The following is a 15,757-nucleotide window of genomic DNA, read 5'->3' as shown; positions in this document are numbered from 1 at the left end:
TTTTTCAAACACTTGCCATTTTTGTGTAAATCTGACATTACCATATGATTCCTCAACTCATTTCTTGTCCAAAAAATGGTAGTTTTATCTATTTTGGACTTACACTTCAGAAATAATGAAGTCAAAAAAGATCCATGTTCCCTTCCATTACTCTCTCTTCAATTTCATCAGAGATGTCATATTTTGTGACCATCTCATCTCAGTTGATTCTTTATTCATTATCAATGCCTTTGTACCAGCATGCATGTGTGAAGTCAGCAGGTCTTTAGACCATGGATTATCCTTCAAGGGCTGCTCATTCCATCCTTGAACTCGAAGGACCATTTCCCTGCTGTTAAATATCAAGGACATCATAACTATTCACAGCAACTGTACAATACAGGCAGTATCAAAATGATTGGTATACTGTTATTCAGATTTCCTTTTACAAATTAAGCGTACTGCTAGCTGTCCAGCGCGTATTATTTTGCACAAGGTCCAATGCACACGCTTGACGTCGCGCACATATACTCGATGGGTAACGCTGTCAAAGGAACCTTGGAAAAAATTATACCCATCAGTTTCCAGGGATTATTATGGACAAGATCAAAATGCAAAATAAGACCACCAATTTTTGTTGGGATAAAAGCTTGACCATTCAAAGAGGATTCTATGTTGCACTTGGAAGAAGTGGGCTTTTCAATAAACACCAAAACCAATGGGTACCAATCATTTTAAGAACAGGATGTCAAACAAGACCAAATTCATTATCTTACGACAAAGTAAAATACCATGGTATACGAACTTATTGACCGCCTCTCATACCTATTTTATGATATATTGCGTCGACATTTAATGGAATTTGAAGGTCGCCAATTGCCACCCCAGAGATGCCAGTTACTCTTCTCAAAATTTCCTGAAATGCTTAGAAAATTCTGAAAATGTGCATTCTCCTCTTCTTTTGTACAGGAGGATCAAAATTTCCTGAAAACTGGCATCTCTGCACCCTCCACTAAGTCACATCACTAAATTATATGCCTTGCCAGTTCCGAGAAATGGTGTTCACATGCTCGGACAGACTGGCAGGTGGACAGACAACCAGGAAACAAAATGCCTCTTAGAGGCATAAAACATAATTACAACACATGCAGGTAAATCAACAATCATTTACACAACCAGGTTTTTGTCTTACTGTTATTTATTTGGCCATTAACAGTACGTGATGCTTATTCAGTACAATTAACATCAATTGTAATTATTACGGAAGTATTAAAGTTGTGCAATTGTGCAAGCAGCAAATACACATGACTAAGTTTTAGTACAGAATAAAGAAGTATTCCAAAGAGAAACACCTTCAGCAAAATTGCAACACAGAATGTTCCGCCAAAGCAAAATATATCAATCTTTTCAAAGCATCACTTGAAATTTGCACAGCGCATGGAATGAGCATAAGCCAAAAGTCATACCACTTGTACATTATAAAAAAGTATACAAGTGTCCCTATAAAAGGTCATCTGTCCCTAATAGGTCATAGGTCAAGCATTCCAGGTCAAATTCTATTTACAAATGGCTTCTCAATCACACCTTGAGTCGAGCAAATGTTCCAAGTTGGAATACTTGAAGAGATCTTAACATTAACATTTCATCCAAACAAAAAAATATTTTCAACTAGTAAAATAGTAAAACAGTTCCATTTCAAATGATCCCTTATTCAGAGTTACATATGCATATCATATCATCTGGTAGCCAAACAACAAACATCTGCTGCGGAACCATTCTAAAACTTAAATTCAGTAGAAAATGCACTGACATTTTTTTTTAAATATCTTCAAATTATATTACTTACTAAACAACCATGGCAAATCAAAAATCAACAAAACTAACAATATGACAGGAAATATTACGAAAATAAAGTAGAAAAACCCTCGTTTCGTTACGATTTTTTAAAAACATTTGTTCGTACATTATTTGGTACAAGAAACGTAATAACATGCAGATGAAATGAAAGGTATTTCTCTTTGGAATACTGCACGATATCAATCACAGTAATACACAAATATATATCATGGGCATAAGAAATTACCAATTACTTGATAGTGCATTTAGTTTGGTATTATTCCACTTTTCTACACATACATAAATATATAATATTGTGGGGCAATTGCTAATTAGAAATCAGAACCATCAACTACTTTTTTTAATATATATTATATGCTCCGTGTATCCCACTTTTTAATACAGAAAACTTAGTAATTTCACATTTTAATGGTATAATTGTTGAATATTTACAAAACAAAAGTAGACTGATAGAATGTGAAGTTGTCACTTGTTAACTAGTTATTTTTCCTTTTTAAAGGAATTTTTTAAATTTCATAACAGCTTAAAATTATTTGCTTTTAAATAATTTTTATTTTGACAATTTTTCAAAAAAGTGCCCAATTTGTATATTTTATCCCCAAGATTCAAAATAATCTTGTTTGCAGTCAAATTCAACATTTTTTACTTTCTAATATTATTCTCATGAAGGTTTAGTTACTATTTATTTAGTTTCAAGTTAACAAGTATTTTTGTACAAAATTTAGCTTGATGTTAAGTTCTGTTTGGGACTGCAGCAACTACAGTTCGGACCTGACATTTACTGTATACATAATTTAAAAGTCTTGCCGCTCATACTAAACCAAGCTACGACATAATACACATAACTACTTAACCCCATGAGAACTACCTGCCGATTGGTCATAAAGAAGTATTCATTATCAAATGGACCATTCGGCAACATTGTTAGAATAATTTCACCACACAAACAAATTGGGGTGAATTATTTGCAAAGCTCCATTCTGATTGGTGAAGATATCATGTAATTGACCAATCAGAGGCAATGTTAGATCGGCAGGTAGTGCTCAGGGGGTTAAAAATATCAACTTACAACAACAAGCACAGTTGATAAGAAAGTTTCATTATTCAAATATTAGCCAATTTATAATACAATCTTGTTTTAAAAACACTGCCAGTGTTTCTACTATTTCTGCACACAACAAGAATCATCAGTATAATCTGTGATTGCATGGATTGATTTGGCCACCAATCAATTACTGTCTAGCAAGATATTTAAGCGGTATTATTTTTTTCACGGTTTTAACTGTTTTGATGAGCAGTTTTGCTGTTCTTGAATTCGCATTTTCACACATCTACACATTAACCCCCTGGACACAATATTCATTTTGGCCATTCGGCAGGTAGTTCTCACGGGGTTAAAACCTACACGTCAAGAATATTTTTGCAGGCTTTAAAAATTTGCGGTTCTTAAATTAACCGCGGAAAAAAAAACCTCGGAAAAATATCCAACCATACAGTATTTCAAGCAGATCATCAGATACATCAAATACTGTCATCTTTTCACTGTTCCTACAGACACTTGGCTAGATTTAAGTAAAATGGCATAAACAAGGAATGGACCCAAATTCGCTTTGGCCCAAGACATGACTTTTAAGTCTAAACCACAGATTACCTTCGTTTTTGTTTTTACTTTAGACACTAATAACACTTTCATTTATAATTACAAAAACAAAATGAAGATAGCGAAGAGGAATATTTATAGTTCAGATAAAAATTCAAGTATTTTTTTCTGACCAAATTGATTTAGTTTCAAGCAGTTTTACAAAGTTTAACTCTATGAAAAGCATAGCCATAGTGCCATGTTTCTATTTCAAATTTCATGAAAATTCTGCACTAAAGATTAATTTTTAGATTATTACAATTACAGAGAAAGCTTTAGAACTGCTTGACAGAATCAAAACTCTTTATGTAGAGCTGAAAAAATTTGAAAATGAACACCATCATTTTCAGTGTTAGACTGTGTACTATGTATTACATACTAGTATACAAATCTTCAAAGCAAATTGCTAGAAGTTTAGAACAATAATAATACCATAAACCATAAAGTTGGCCACAACAAAGGATGAGACCAACATAAGAAATTTTTAACCTCAAACTTGCACTAGTATCTCAATCAATCCCATCTGACAGGGCATAGCTCAATAAACCCCATAGAATGACCATTGAATATATTGGGTAAAAAACTCATACTCAATAACTTGAGGTCAGTTTTGAGCTTTGATGGTTGAATGGAGGTTATTGAGCTTTGCCACTAAGAATGAGGCTATTTTGACTCATAGTGTCAGTTTGATTATTGACATGAGTTCATCTGTGCTGATCAATTGATTAACTTTAGATGTACAGGGTGTCCCAACTGCCAAAAATGTATCTTTCATTTTATTAATACCAGATTAGTTTAAGAAAAAAAATCGAGCTCTCAGAATAAGTTAATTTTGCACAAGTTGGTGTTAAATACTTTAAAAAGTTAATGTCTTTTGAAAGCAATGGCAAATAAATTTAAACTGACTGAGAGTGGTCATGAAAACAATGTGTGACGTTAAGATTGTATTGGGTGTTGGCTGGATATTTGAAGACACCTACTCTGTATGATCCCATCGAGAAAATATGTGACCGTCCACCACAAATGAGCTGTACTGTTGCCATTTTGTGAGATATTGGACAGGCTAATTCTCCTTAAAATAAGCTTTACAATGGTATATTACATGCAAGTGCTGCTTGTTTGCAAGGTAGTCAAAAATCAGTACGAGTTGAGAAATCCTTTTTTTTTTTTTTTTCATATTGTTTTTTAAGAAATTTAATGGACCATATCAAGCTCTGCCGACATTACAGCCGATTTGTGGTGGATGGTCACATATTTTAATACTGTACAAGCTTTAATTTTTGTGGTTTTATTTTGGTAAACTTTAACCAATCAAAAGAATGAACAAAATATGTTAATATTTAATGGAATTATGTTAAGGATTCTGCAAAATGTTCAATTCGGTGTCCAAAATAAATGAAAATGATGACTATTCTGCACACACACAAAATACTGCTTGTACAGTAGTTGTAATCAATCAATATATAAACTAGAATTGAAACTGAATCGTTAGAATATGCAAATACATTGCCAGAATACTTTGTGTACACTATTGAGCAGATACATACGCACAGTATATCTATCAAAATATTCTGGTAAAACCAGTGTTTGTATTGTACTGTATTCCAGGGACTGCCTTTTGAGCAGAGCGAGAGCAATCGCTCTCCAACTGCTCTCCTTAAATCTGATATAGGAGAGTAATTTTTAGCTCTCCTTAGTTGACCATGTTCTCCTTACATTCTATTGTAAATGCTCTAAACAGCTCTCCTTGAAGGCTCCAGAAGAGCTATTTAATGCTCTCCTGCAAATTCCAAAAGACAGTCCCTGGTATTCAGTGGAATTATATTCTGCAAGCTCTCAAATTAGATCAGTTCAGCAAAAAAATGTTTCCATTACGGACAAATGCAAAATGTCTTCAATGACTGAAGTCAATGCATTTCACACAAATGTACAAAAAAACCACATAAAATTCATATCGTTCAATTAAGATTACCAACAAATCTGACATCATTTTGAGTTTGCAAAAATTACACAACACCAAATTGTACACGTTAGTGATGTTTTAGCTGTCATTTCAACTTGTTGTATATGTATCAGTGTATACAGTATTGGATGTTTGGTTCTTTCAATCTGGCTGTAGCTAACCAATCTTACTGGGTTATTCCACTTGAAATCCATACACCCCATTTGGAAGACATGACCTTAATCTTTCACACAAGGGGTGTAGATTGTTAATAGAGTCGCCCATCCAGGTAAATCCATTTGAAATTCACACTCCTTGTGTAGGAGATTAAGGTCATGTCTTCAATAGAGGGTGTATGTTTTTCAACAGTAATAGACCATTTGCAGCCTACTGCAATATCTCTGGATCTCAACACAATCTTCCTCCAGCCAACTGAAACCTTTCGACTAATTATACACCTGTTGACCCTAGTTAAGTGTTTTAACTGACCTTTAACTGAGTACATGTATTGTTTTTATTGAGCTGCATAATTACAAAGTATAGATCAATAACAATTCAATATTTTATAGTACTATAATACACCCAAGTGTGATTCAAAATCACTCCCTACTGTTGCATTCCAACATTTTTACATTTAGTATCAAGAATGATCGTTGTAATTTTGGCCGTTTGAAAATACAGGCCAATAACAATTAGCGACTTCTAATGGTGGATTTTTCACAAAGGTTTCTAGTTGTAAAACTGGCAGTTGTATATTTGATTTCAAAGTATAACTGCTTTTTACAACACAAACCTATTCATGTAATGCATGGTTATCATCTGAGCAAGTATGCAATTTCATTAAATTGCAACTCAGATCAATTATGTTTTTCTCCTCTTTAAACACATTTTATTTTTATCTATTATTTATTTTTTTATTTGTCAACAGCAAAACTTGGAAATTATTGAGAAAATAATGGCATTGTTTGTACTCTTTTTCTAATCACGATCCTAAAATACAATTTCTTGATTTGGTACGTCAAACTTGCTAATGTTCAGCACATTTATATTTCATTACATTGGTGATATGCCACCATCTTATTTGTACAACATGTAACACTACAATGTTTAAATTATAATGCAGTGTCATAGAAATTCAATTGTAATGCCTTCTACTATCAATTGAAGCAACCAGTCAAACTTTACACCAAATTAGAACAATAAATTTTCTAAATTGTGACATATGTCAACCCTCAAATATGCTACACATCACATATGTTTATTTTACCCATCAATATAGATTATAATAATTACAGGATGATGTTGGTAATTTAATGCTAAATTATTTTTAAATTAAAAAAAGGGCTACATTAAGGGCATCAAGAATATACCTCCATTACAAATAAATTACCAAGAATATAGGCCTAGGCAATCATGGTGCCTATACATAAATATGATATGAACATAAAATGATAATACAATGAAGAAACATACAAAACATGTCCTGATGAACAACACAAAGGAACGAGAAAAGAAACAACTAATTGGTTAGAAGAAAAAAAAATACAATGGTAGGTGATAGTCAGCATCTACAAGATTTGTTACAATTCGCAGTCTTTTGGAACTGATTCGTGGGTGGAGAATTCATTCAGCTTAAAAATCAGTTACACATCAAAGATTGTTGCACTATGTGTGTGTTTGTGTCACAAATACAACAGTGTCGCATCTGAACAGCGATCTGAGGTACCATTACAGCACCTGGGATAGTAATTAACTTCTGCAAAACCCTGTATACACACACGATACATGGATGAATATGTAACTCGGTTAACTTGTTGATACACAATAATCTTATCATAGCAGACTTCAGTTGAATTACCAAATATTGCAGGCACTGATCAACAGGGCTACCTACCAAACACAGGACAGACATAGACCTAAAATAAACGGGCACATTCAAGTACTTTTTTTAGTATTACATGTATGAGTTATATGCTAGTCATTAAGATTTACAATTTGTGAACAATGTAACAATGCTGATCAAGCAGGGTGTTAAGTTTTCAAGTCAAATATCGACCTCACGTCAGATAGGCAAGGAGGGAAAGCTGTAACCACGGTTTATTACACACACAATTCAATAAAAAAAAAAAAGTTTTTCAAAATTGTGGGTGAAATAAATAACATTTTACCCATGGGTGTGTTTTCCTGTGGTTGCATAGCTAAACAAAACAAAAACTTCCGTATCATTTCAACCAGCATTATTTCATTGTTTCAACCACCTCTGACCTCTAAATCAAAGGTACGCTTCTTTCACTGTGCTTATTACAAGTATCTATATTACATCTGTGTAAGAGGCTGCTAACAATTCTATCACTTCCCCCATCCCCCCCTCCCCTGAAAAAGGACAATAAAGTCAACAAAATAAGTGCCTCTTTTCAACATATGTGGTTGACTTTATTTTGACAAAACAGTTGCACATAACGAAGAGTTGAAATAGTACAAAAAATAGCAATATTATTTTAAATCGTTGAAACATTTTGCCAATGGGATGTCAAAGTACAATCTCCACGTTCTGGAGAACAGGTGCAAGGTGTCCATTGGATACTTTTTCTGAAAACGCTTTGTGGCATATTTTTCCTTTTCAGTTGTAAGTATCTCTCCTGGTGTGACATGAACATGGTTTTACACCAATTAGAATATGTATATATTTATATTATATATATATATTATGAAATTAACTTTACCCATTTCTACTAACTACTGTTTTCAAAATAATAAGCACCCACGAACATACTTGTCAAATAAGCATTCAAATTTCACGATACATACAAAAAGTCCATCTTCTTCGATGGGTTGATGAGAAACCGATTGATTGATACAAAATTAGCATGTATCACTTTTAATTATTTAAAATTTTATAAACAGTCTAGATGCTGCAACGGGCAAATGACTATAATTGCATAAATTGCACTTTAAGGTGTAAGTCGTAACTTTAACTTGCCACTTATGTATCAAACAAACAGTAAACTTCTTTTTTTTTGTAACCACCACTATATATCTGCACCAGCATAATTTTACATTTACCAATACTTTGGTACTACGTATATCAACAATATAAGTATTTTCACCGTACGGTGTATTTTTTTTCTGTCCTCCAAAATGGGCCGCTTTTAAGGGTTCACAAAACTTTGCTACAATAATGATAACAATAGTAAATTTTCATTTGAAATTTCTTTGTGAAATGGGTGCTTATTAGGTTGATCCCAGTAACTGTTTTGACTAAAAGATTATCAGCAGTTACAAGACGTTACATTTGCCACCTTTCTTCTTCTTGACCTGTAATGCAGCCCTTGTCGCTGTTTCAAACACATCTCGCACGCCGTCTTTGGTTCTGGCTGAGCACTCTAGGTAGGCAAAAGCTCCGATCTTATCTGACATGGCGCGACCTTCCTCTGGTTTCACAGGCTCTTGCTTCATTTTGGCTAATTCTCTCTTTGTGCTTTCGTCATTCCTCAGATCTTTTTTTTTTTCTATAAGGATGACTGGTACGTTTGGGCAAAAATGTTTCACCTGGGTGGCGGAGGAAACAAAATGGTCAATCAAAACATTACATACATGTATATATTTATGTGATGTAAATTTAATTTACATCTCATTGAATATAGCTGATGTAGAAGTCATTCAATTTTATGTGGTATGGAAATGGGATCATCCAGAATAATCATAGTGTGCAATAAGCTCTCTCCAACATCATTAAGTTGGAATGTTTGTAACCTTGTATCAACACCACAAAACAGATGCCACACAATACTACAGGTTGTATCAAAATCTTTGGATGCCATTATTTACGTTTTTGGTGTCGTACATGAACGAAAAGTCAAACACAAACACACACCAAGAGTGCTTCTACGCCTCTACGATGCCAAAGTACTTTTTAAGACAAGCTTGCCGATTGGTCGACAAGGCCAAATTGATGCAATGTTTACAAATATCAACCAATCAAATGACCATGCAATTTAACAGGTCAAACGACATCAGTTCAGATCGGTAGTCTATTACTGCAGCCATTTATCTTTTTGAGGCATGACTTAATATTATTTTGGTCAAGATTGCCGAACACCGTACCACCATATTTTTCATGTTTTACCACGCAAAATATTGTGAAACCGTACTAGTTGGCATGTCTGCAGGACTATATCAAATTGATGGGAGTTAGCTTGGTAACCCTCATGCTGAAAAAATGCCAATTGCTATTTGATTTTGGGTTTTGGCTGACAAATGCTGGAGGTACTCCTCCATGTGTGACAATCTAATTTACCATAGTGTTATGCACAGGGCTATTCTGAACCTGGACTCTTTGGGTGCACTACTGAGTTAGGGCTAACTTACCTCTGGCGTCCACTTCTCTGGTATGTTTTCTAAACTGTCAGGGTTGTCGATTGAAAAACACATAAGTATCACGTCTGTGTCTGGGTATGATAATGGTCTCAGTCTGTCGTAGTCTTCTTGTCCTGCTGTATCCCATAGTGCAAGCTCAACCTACAGATTGAATGAAGAGTTGGTATAATAACTGATTAAAACAGAAAGTGGGGAACAACACAAACAAACAAGACATTACTTCATTGCATTTTCAACCTTGGTTCATATTAAAGGACCAGGCAATGGTTTTCATCTAGCTCACCAAATACATTTGGACTGGAGGTTGCTGACCTGTAATTCAGGACAGGAAACTGTGGAAAGCCAAATGTTGTGGTTCAAAAACACCACTTAAATTTTTGGCTTGCTCTCACCTATACTGTGCTATACATCTCTCAGAGCTGTATCTAATCAAATGTTTCTAAAGCCCATTTTTTGAAAGTCAGACTAGCTAGTCACGCCAACCAACCCATACCAAAATTATGTCCCATGTGCAATCTGTGTAGTCTCTAAATTTTAAACCCAAAATGGGGTGAGAATCCACTGCTTGGGAACCATGGACTAAGGAAACTTTTAAACACATCAAGATCATATTCATCATTTAATCACTTGAAACTAAAAGTTCAGTAAAACACCTTTTTCATGTCATGCCAGTTTTTGATTGGTCAAAACCAATTGAAGAAACTTACTAATTTCTTGAAGACACTTTTGTCAGTGAGCAACTGACTTTTTTGAAGCTTGTTGTTGTTGGGATGGTCTACATGTAAAAGCTGATGAATTGTAGTTCTATATATATACCACTTCTGGTAGCGATGTTAAGTCTTGCTAGCAATCTCCAACAGCAGATCAAAATCATGACCTAGATTGTAAATCCCCTTATCTTTGTACAAAACTCCTCACTGCTAGCAAGACTAACATCGTTACCAGAAATGACATTACTTCCCGTTAGTCATCAGCTGATGGATCATCACAAGAACAACAAGCTTAGAAATAATCAGTTGCTCACTGAACTAGCCTGTCCGCAAAAAAATACTAAGTAAAGTTTCTTCATTTGATTTTGAGATATCAAAAACTCTTTTACTTCTTAATTACCAAACCTGGTGAACCTACTGGTTTCAAAACCTTTTTCATATTTATGTGGAAGAATGTGCGATACAACTGATAATATTCCTTCATTTATTTGTTTCTAACAAATAAATGAAGGAATATTATTTGTTAGAAACAATTTTCATATTTTAGATTCAATCAGGGAATGCATTTATCTTTCAGTCTCACCTGTTTGCCGTCCACTTCTATGTCAGCGACATAGTTTTCAAATACTGTAGGTACATAGACTTCTGGGAACTGATCTTTGCTGAACACAATTAACAAACAGGTTTTACCACAAGCTCCATCTCCTACAATCACCAATTTCTTTCGTATAGCTGCCATTGTATGTCAATAAATAGGTCTGAAACAAAAAAGAAAAGAGAAGAAAGGTAAAATTAGCATGTCAAATTTTCACATCTTCAAATTCTAATGCATACATGTATGTAGATAAGAACATCAAAGCAAGTTAAGCAAGTAAGACAGGGTTTAAGACCCGACCACAGTTTCACTGCTAAAAGTGTAAAAAATATTTAGGGGTGAAAATAACCACAACATATATTGTTATGAGTTTTTTATTTAAAACTTGATACCTTGCACCATGAGATCACAAAATATGGATTTATGGCTAATTTTTCTGAAAAAAGACCATTTTCGGGTGACAAAATTTTTCACCATTCAACTTTGTATACCCACAGACCCAACAACATTAATATGGGCTTTGCAATACAAATGCATCAGATAACTTGTTGCATAGTTTTTGCACAAGGCTCATTGAAATTTGACATTTCATGTAACAAAGGTTACTCAAAAAATTGCAGTTTTGGACACAAAATGAGCTTTGTACCAATATATCTTCTGATAGGAGTGGTGTATAGGGATGATTTACTTGTCATTTCATGCAGAATTATAAAAGCTGCAAGTGGATAACAATTTATGTAATTTTAAATGCAACAACATTGAAAAATATAAAAATGTTACCCCTACCCCTTAATTTTGTGAACATGTGAAAAAAGTCCCTGCATTTATTACAAATGGAAGGCCAGGAAAACAAAAAGAGCTACAGGCTTCAAAATTAATCAATTATGCGTGAAACAACTTCTAACATGACCAAGATGTTCAATTTTTTGTCAAACTCCATTTTTTAGGGTTTTTTTTCCAATTTAAGTTTTCACAAGTATATTTGTGACCGTCCACGGCGAATGAGCCGTAAATTCCTCCCCGGTCAATTTTGTTTTATTTCGTGGTTAAAAATAAACATCATAAACTTAAAAATGGTATATCATTTGACTTCAAACGATATCCAGAAGCGGGGTTATGGTTTGTTAAACTTTGCTCCTTCAACAAAGTTATAGTTTTTTTCATTTATACATGCGTCTCTTTTTCCACATTGCTGGCAATAAATATCAAACAGTCATAATTGGCGGCCATTTCAAATCATCCCCAGGTCAACGAGGTTTGAGAAGGTTCTCTCATTGTTAATTGTTGGTTATGCATACCTATACAAAATACAATGCCTGGTAACCCACCACTTGAAAAGGATTTAGCAAAAGCAAACAAAGACCAGAGCTATTAAAAGTTCTATAGCCATCTGAGGTAGAAGCTTATTATCCACTTCAATAATAGGATTATTGATTGGTGTTGTGACTATCAAAATGAGTCAGATGTCGCGGCAGATAAGTTACCGATGAATACGACCTTCGTACACATTTATACCGTAACTCAGAATACAATTTAGGGAATTTACGGCTCATTTGTGCTGCCGGGTCACATTTGGTCTTTTTCAAACCCTGTGAAAAAGAAATGAAGAAAGTGATAGGCTTGAAAAGTTGATTGATTATGCCCAAGATATATTCCAACATAACTATATCAAATACAGATTTATGCAGTGAGTATAAAGGAGAGAAAATCATAATTAAACAAATTATGTTTTCATAAATTATGCTGATTTGGTGAACATGGCAACATGCCAAAAGCACTATGTATACAATGCCTATGGGGTTTCCAACAACAAAATATTATGTTTACAAGTCATATTCTTTTGGAAAAAAAATTGGCAGGCTAGTTTTTCTCACCCATATATCCTGTGCCACTTTCTAGCCAATCTATGCATGACACCGTAGCCTTTAAAACCACCTTAACATGCGTTGCAATGAAATGTCACTGCTGATCTACCAAAAAAGATAGCTTGGGAGTAAATTTAGTGGAATAAATCCTTTCAAAAACAGGTGTAAGCAAAATACATGCCACTTGACACTCTTTCCTTTTTTTTTACTTTTAAAACCAGGAAGTACATGTACTTATTGAAAATCCAAGTTCCTTAATGTTAGCAAATACGGCATATAATCATGTGACAATTTCAATAGAGGATACGAAGATCACATGATTACATGTGATTACATTCAATAAAGACATGCATGCTTTCAACTGTTTTACTGAAATCTGTATTGTTATTTCCCAAGTGCCATGAACAGGGTTGGGAGTTCCCTGAAGTGACTTTGCAGGAAAAACCTGAAAAAGTGTGAACAGGCTAAAAATCAGTAAGAGTGGAAATTTGGAGTTTCAACAAATAGTAGGAAATCCTGAAATTAAAGGAAATCTGGCACCCTGCATGAAAGAAACTTATGTCATTAAATTTGATCCTGTTTTAGCTTTTAACAATGTTCAGTGACCTATTTTAAAAAAACGACAACAATTGGTGCCCTACATTAGATTGAATTAGATTTTTTTTACTCTAACCCCAATAAACACCACAGGCTGCATGCTCCCCTTCAGTGGGGCAGGGAGGGACAAGGCGGGCAACAAACACGGTACCTCTAAACCTCTATTTTTTAGTTTGGACGCAAAAAAGAAACTTTTCACAGAAGTACAGGAACGAACTACACAGCACTGACAGGGCATACTTTTTATTTGTAATAGTAATAGCAAGAACTGATAGCAATGACATACATATCGATTTGGGTAGCTTGTGTAGTAAAATGTGATGCAATACCAGTTATATTATGCTTTGGAACTACATCTTTGTACCATTTTATTTTGATCTCATGATGATCGGTGGTTTGAAAATTATATAATTTTGAATGTATGTGATATTGTATGTTCATGTATAAAAGGTCCCCTGAAGATGAAAACATTCTGTCTATAAAACTTTTCCAAATATTAAGTTTTTTCTTAATATCTCAAAAACAGTTTTGATGGAGTTGGGCCCTTCTTCCACTCAGGTATTCAATTGCATGCATGCAATCATCTTCAAGTTCACATGCAAAGATGCACATATGTAACTTTTGACTCTGCATGTAGAATTTTGCGTAAAATTTTGTGAAAATCAGCCAATTTTTAGGCAAAAATCAGAGTTTTGGATGTAAGTTTTATTTTGTATTTTGACCCCTGCCCCCCCCTGAACACATTATGCACTGAACAGAAGAGAAGGAATCAGAGTGAGTGAGTGTTAAACTATTCCTACTTTTGGACAAAACAAATATGCTACTTGTAAGTTAGAAGCCAAAGATAATTCCTACTGTGGCAAATGACAATTTTTTAGCAACAAACATGACAGAGTGATGATGATATGCACTGTATTTGGGCTATGCATTTTATACTAGACTCGCTGAGTCTCATGGACGCCTGTTCCTATGTCCATCAGACTCAGATTTCCCATTTTGGATGTCAATGGGAAATACACACTTAACGATTTATGCCGGTTAGAAACTTGAAAAAAATCTTTAAAATTTCATCAATGTATATAAAAGTGGTACCAACCGTATTGTGCTTGCTAATTTAAGACTCGGTTGAAACAAAATTAAGGATCGAAAGCATTTTAGTGTCCAAAAGGCAAAATTATCGTCAAAGTTCTGTCAAATCGGCACCCTTATGTAAGGGTTCAGAATTTAATCGAACGAAAATATCCGATCTTTGAGATCAAAAACACAAAATTACAACTTTAAACATACTATTGGCAAAAGACATTATTACCAAACAATACAGAATAGAAAATTTGACATCATTTTCTCAAAAGATTGAAAAAATTTGCTCACCAGACATCGAAAAAGTACGCAATCCAATTCCCGTTCAAACGCGTGGGAAACTGAAAGTGCGATAATCGTGACTATTTTATACTATGAACAATGTCATGATTTATACTCATCATACTGTAGTGCAAAAAAATATTGTCATGCATTTGATCACACATGAACAGCTTCGTGTTTAACACATTTATATCAATTATCTGTTCAATTTACTGTATATTATGGCAATTAAACACTAAACCACACCTCAGGACTACTAAAAAATGATGAATAATACGATAAAGAAGCCAATAAGTAAAGAAAGCTTGTCATTTCGACTCCACCCATATTCAATACATGAGAGTCGCCATTGCCCGTGATGATTAATTCACCGGGTACGGAAGCACTTCTCATTTCGTCCTGAAAAACGTCCTCAATCGGCTTTCTTTCGGCAAATTAGGCTAATGAAATGAAACAATCAATAGCTTTAAACATTATTTTACATGTATTTAACAATAAATACACAAATACCTACCTTAATTTTGATAAAATGTGATTCTAAAAAAAAGTCCGAGGGTTGTACAGTCACCGTATATTTCCCGACACAGTAGTCACCGGGTTGCCGGTATGAAATATACAAGGTTAGTGAGGTTCGCCATAACGGAGTGTACAAAATCCCTATCGAAATTATAGTTATACTTTTTGTACTTTTTTGAACTTTTTTTAAACACTTTCTATGGTTTTTTTAATACTAAAGTGCTTTGTTGACATGTCAGTATTATTATTTTTTTTTTTATTTGATCATTCGTTTGTTCGGTTGATTGATTGATCAGTGAATGATTGATTGGATTGATT

At 34.1% G+C, this 15,757-nt stretch overlaps 1 protein-coding gene across 1 annotated transcript; it reads right to left on the bottom strand.

The window, feature by feature from the left end:
• Positions 1-1,159: 1,159 nt before the first annotated feature.
• LOC140158903 (ras-like GTP-binding protein RHO) lies at positions 1,160-15,559 on the bottom strand. Its single transcript, XM_072182171.1, has 4 exons — positions 15,438-15,559; positions 11,088-11,262; positions 9,786-9,935; positions 1,160-8,966 (listed from the first exon to the last, which is right to left on the bottom strand). Exons 2-4 carry the CDS (start codon positions 11,241-11,243, stop codon positions 8,694-8,696), a joined length of 579 nt encoding a protein of 192 aa, XP_072038272.1. The 5' UTR covers positions 11,244-11,262; positions 15,438-15,559; the 3' UTR covers positions 1,160-8,693.
• Positions 15,560-15,757: the final 198 nt, after the last annotated feature.

The sequence above is a fragment of the Amphiura filiformis genome, chromosome 8, assembly GCF_039555335.1.
Source record: "Amphiura filiformis chromosome 8, Afil_fr2py, whole genome shotgun sequence".
In the NCBI taxonomy this organism is placed as follows: Eukaryota; Metazoa; Echinodermata; class Ophiuroidea; order Amphilepidida; family Amphiuridae; genus Amphiura; species Amphiura filiformis.
Note: the sequence above shows the minus strand (reverse complement) of the source record. Positions and strands in the feature narration are given on the sequence as shown.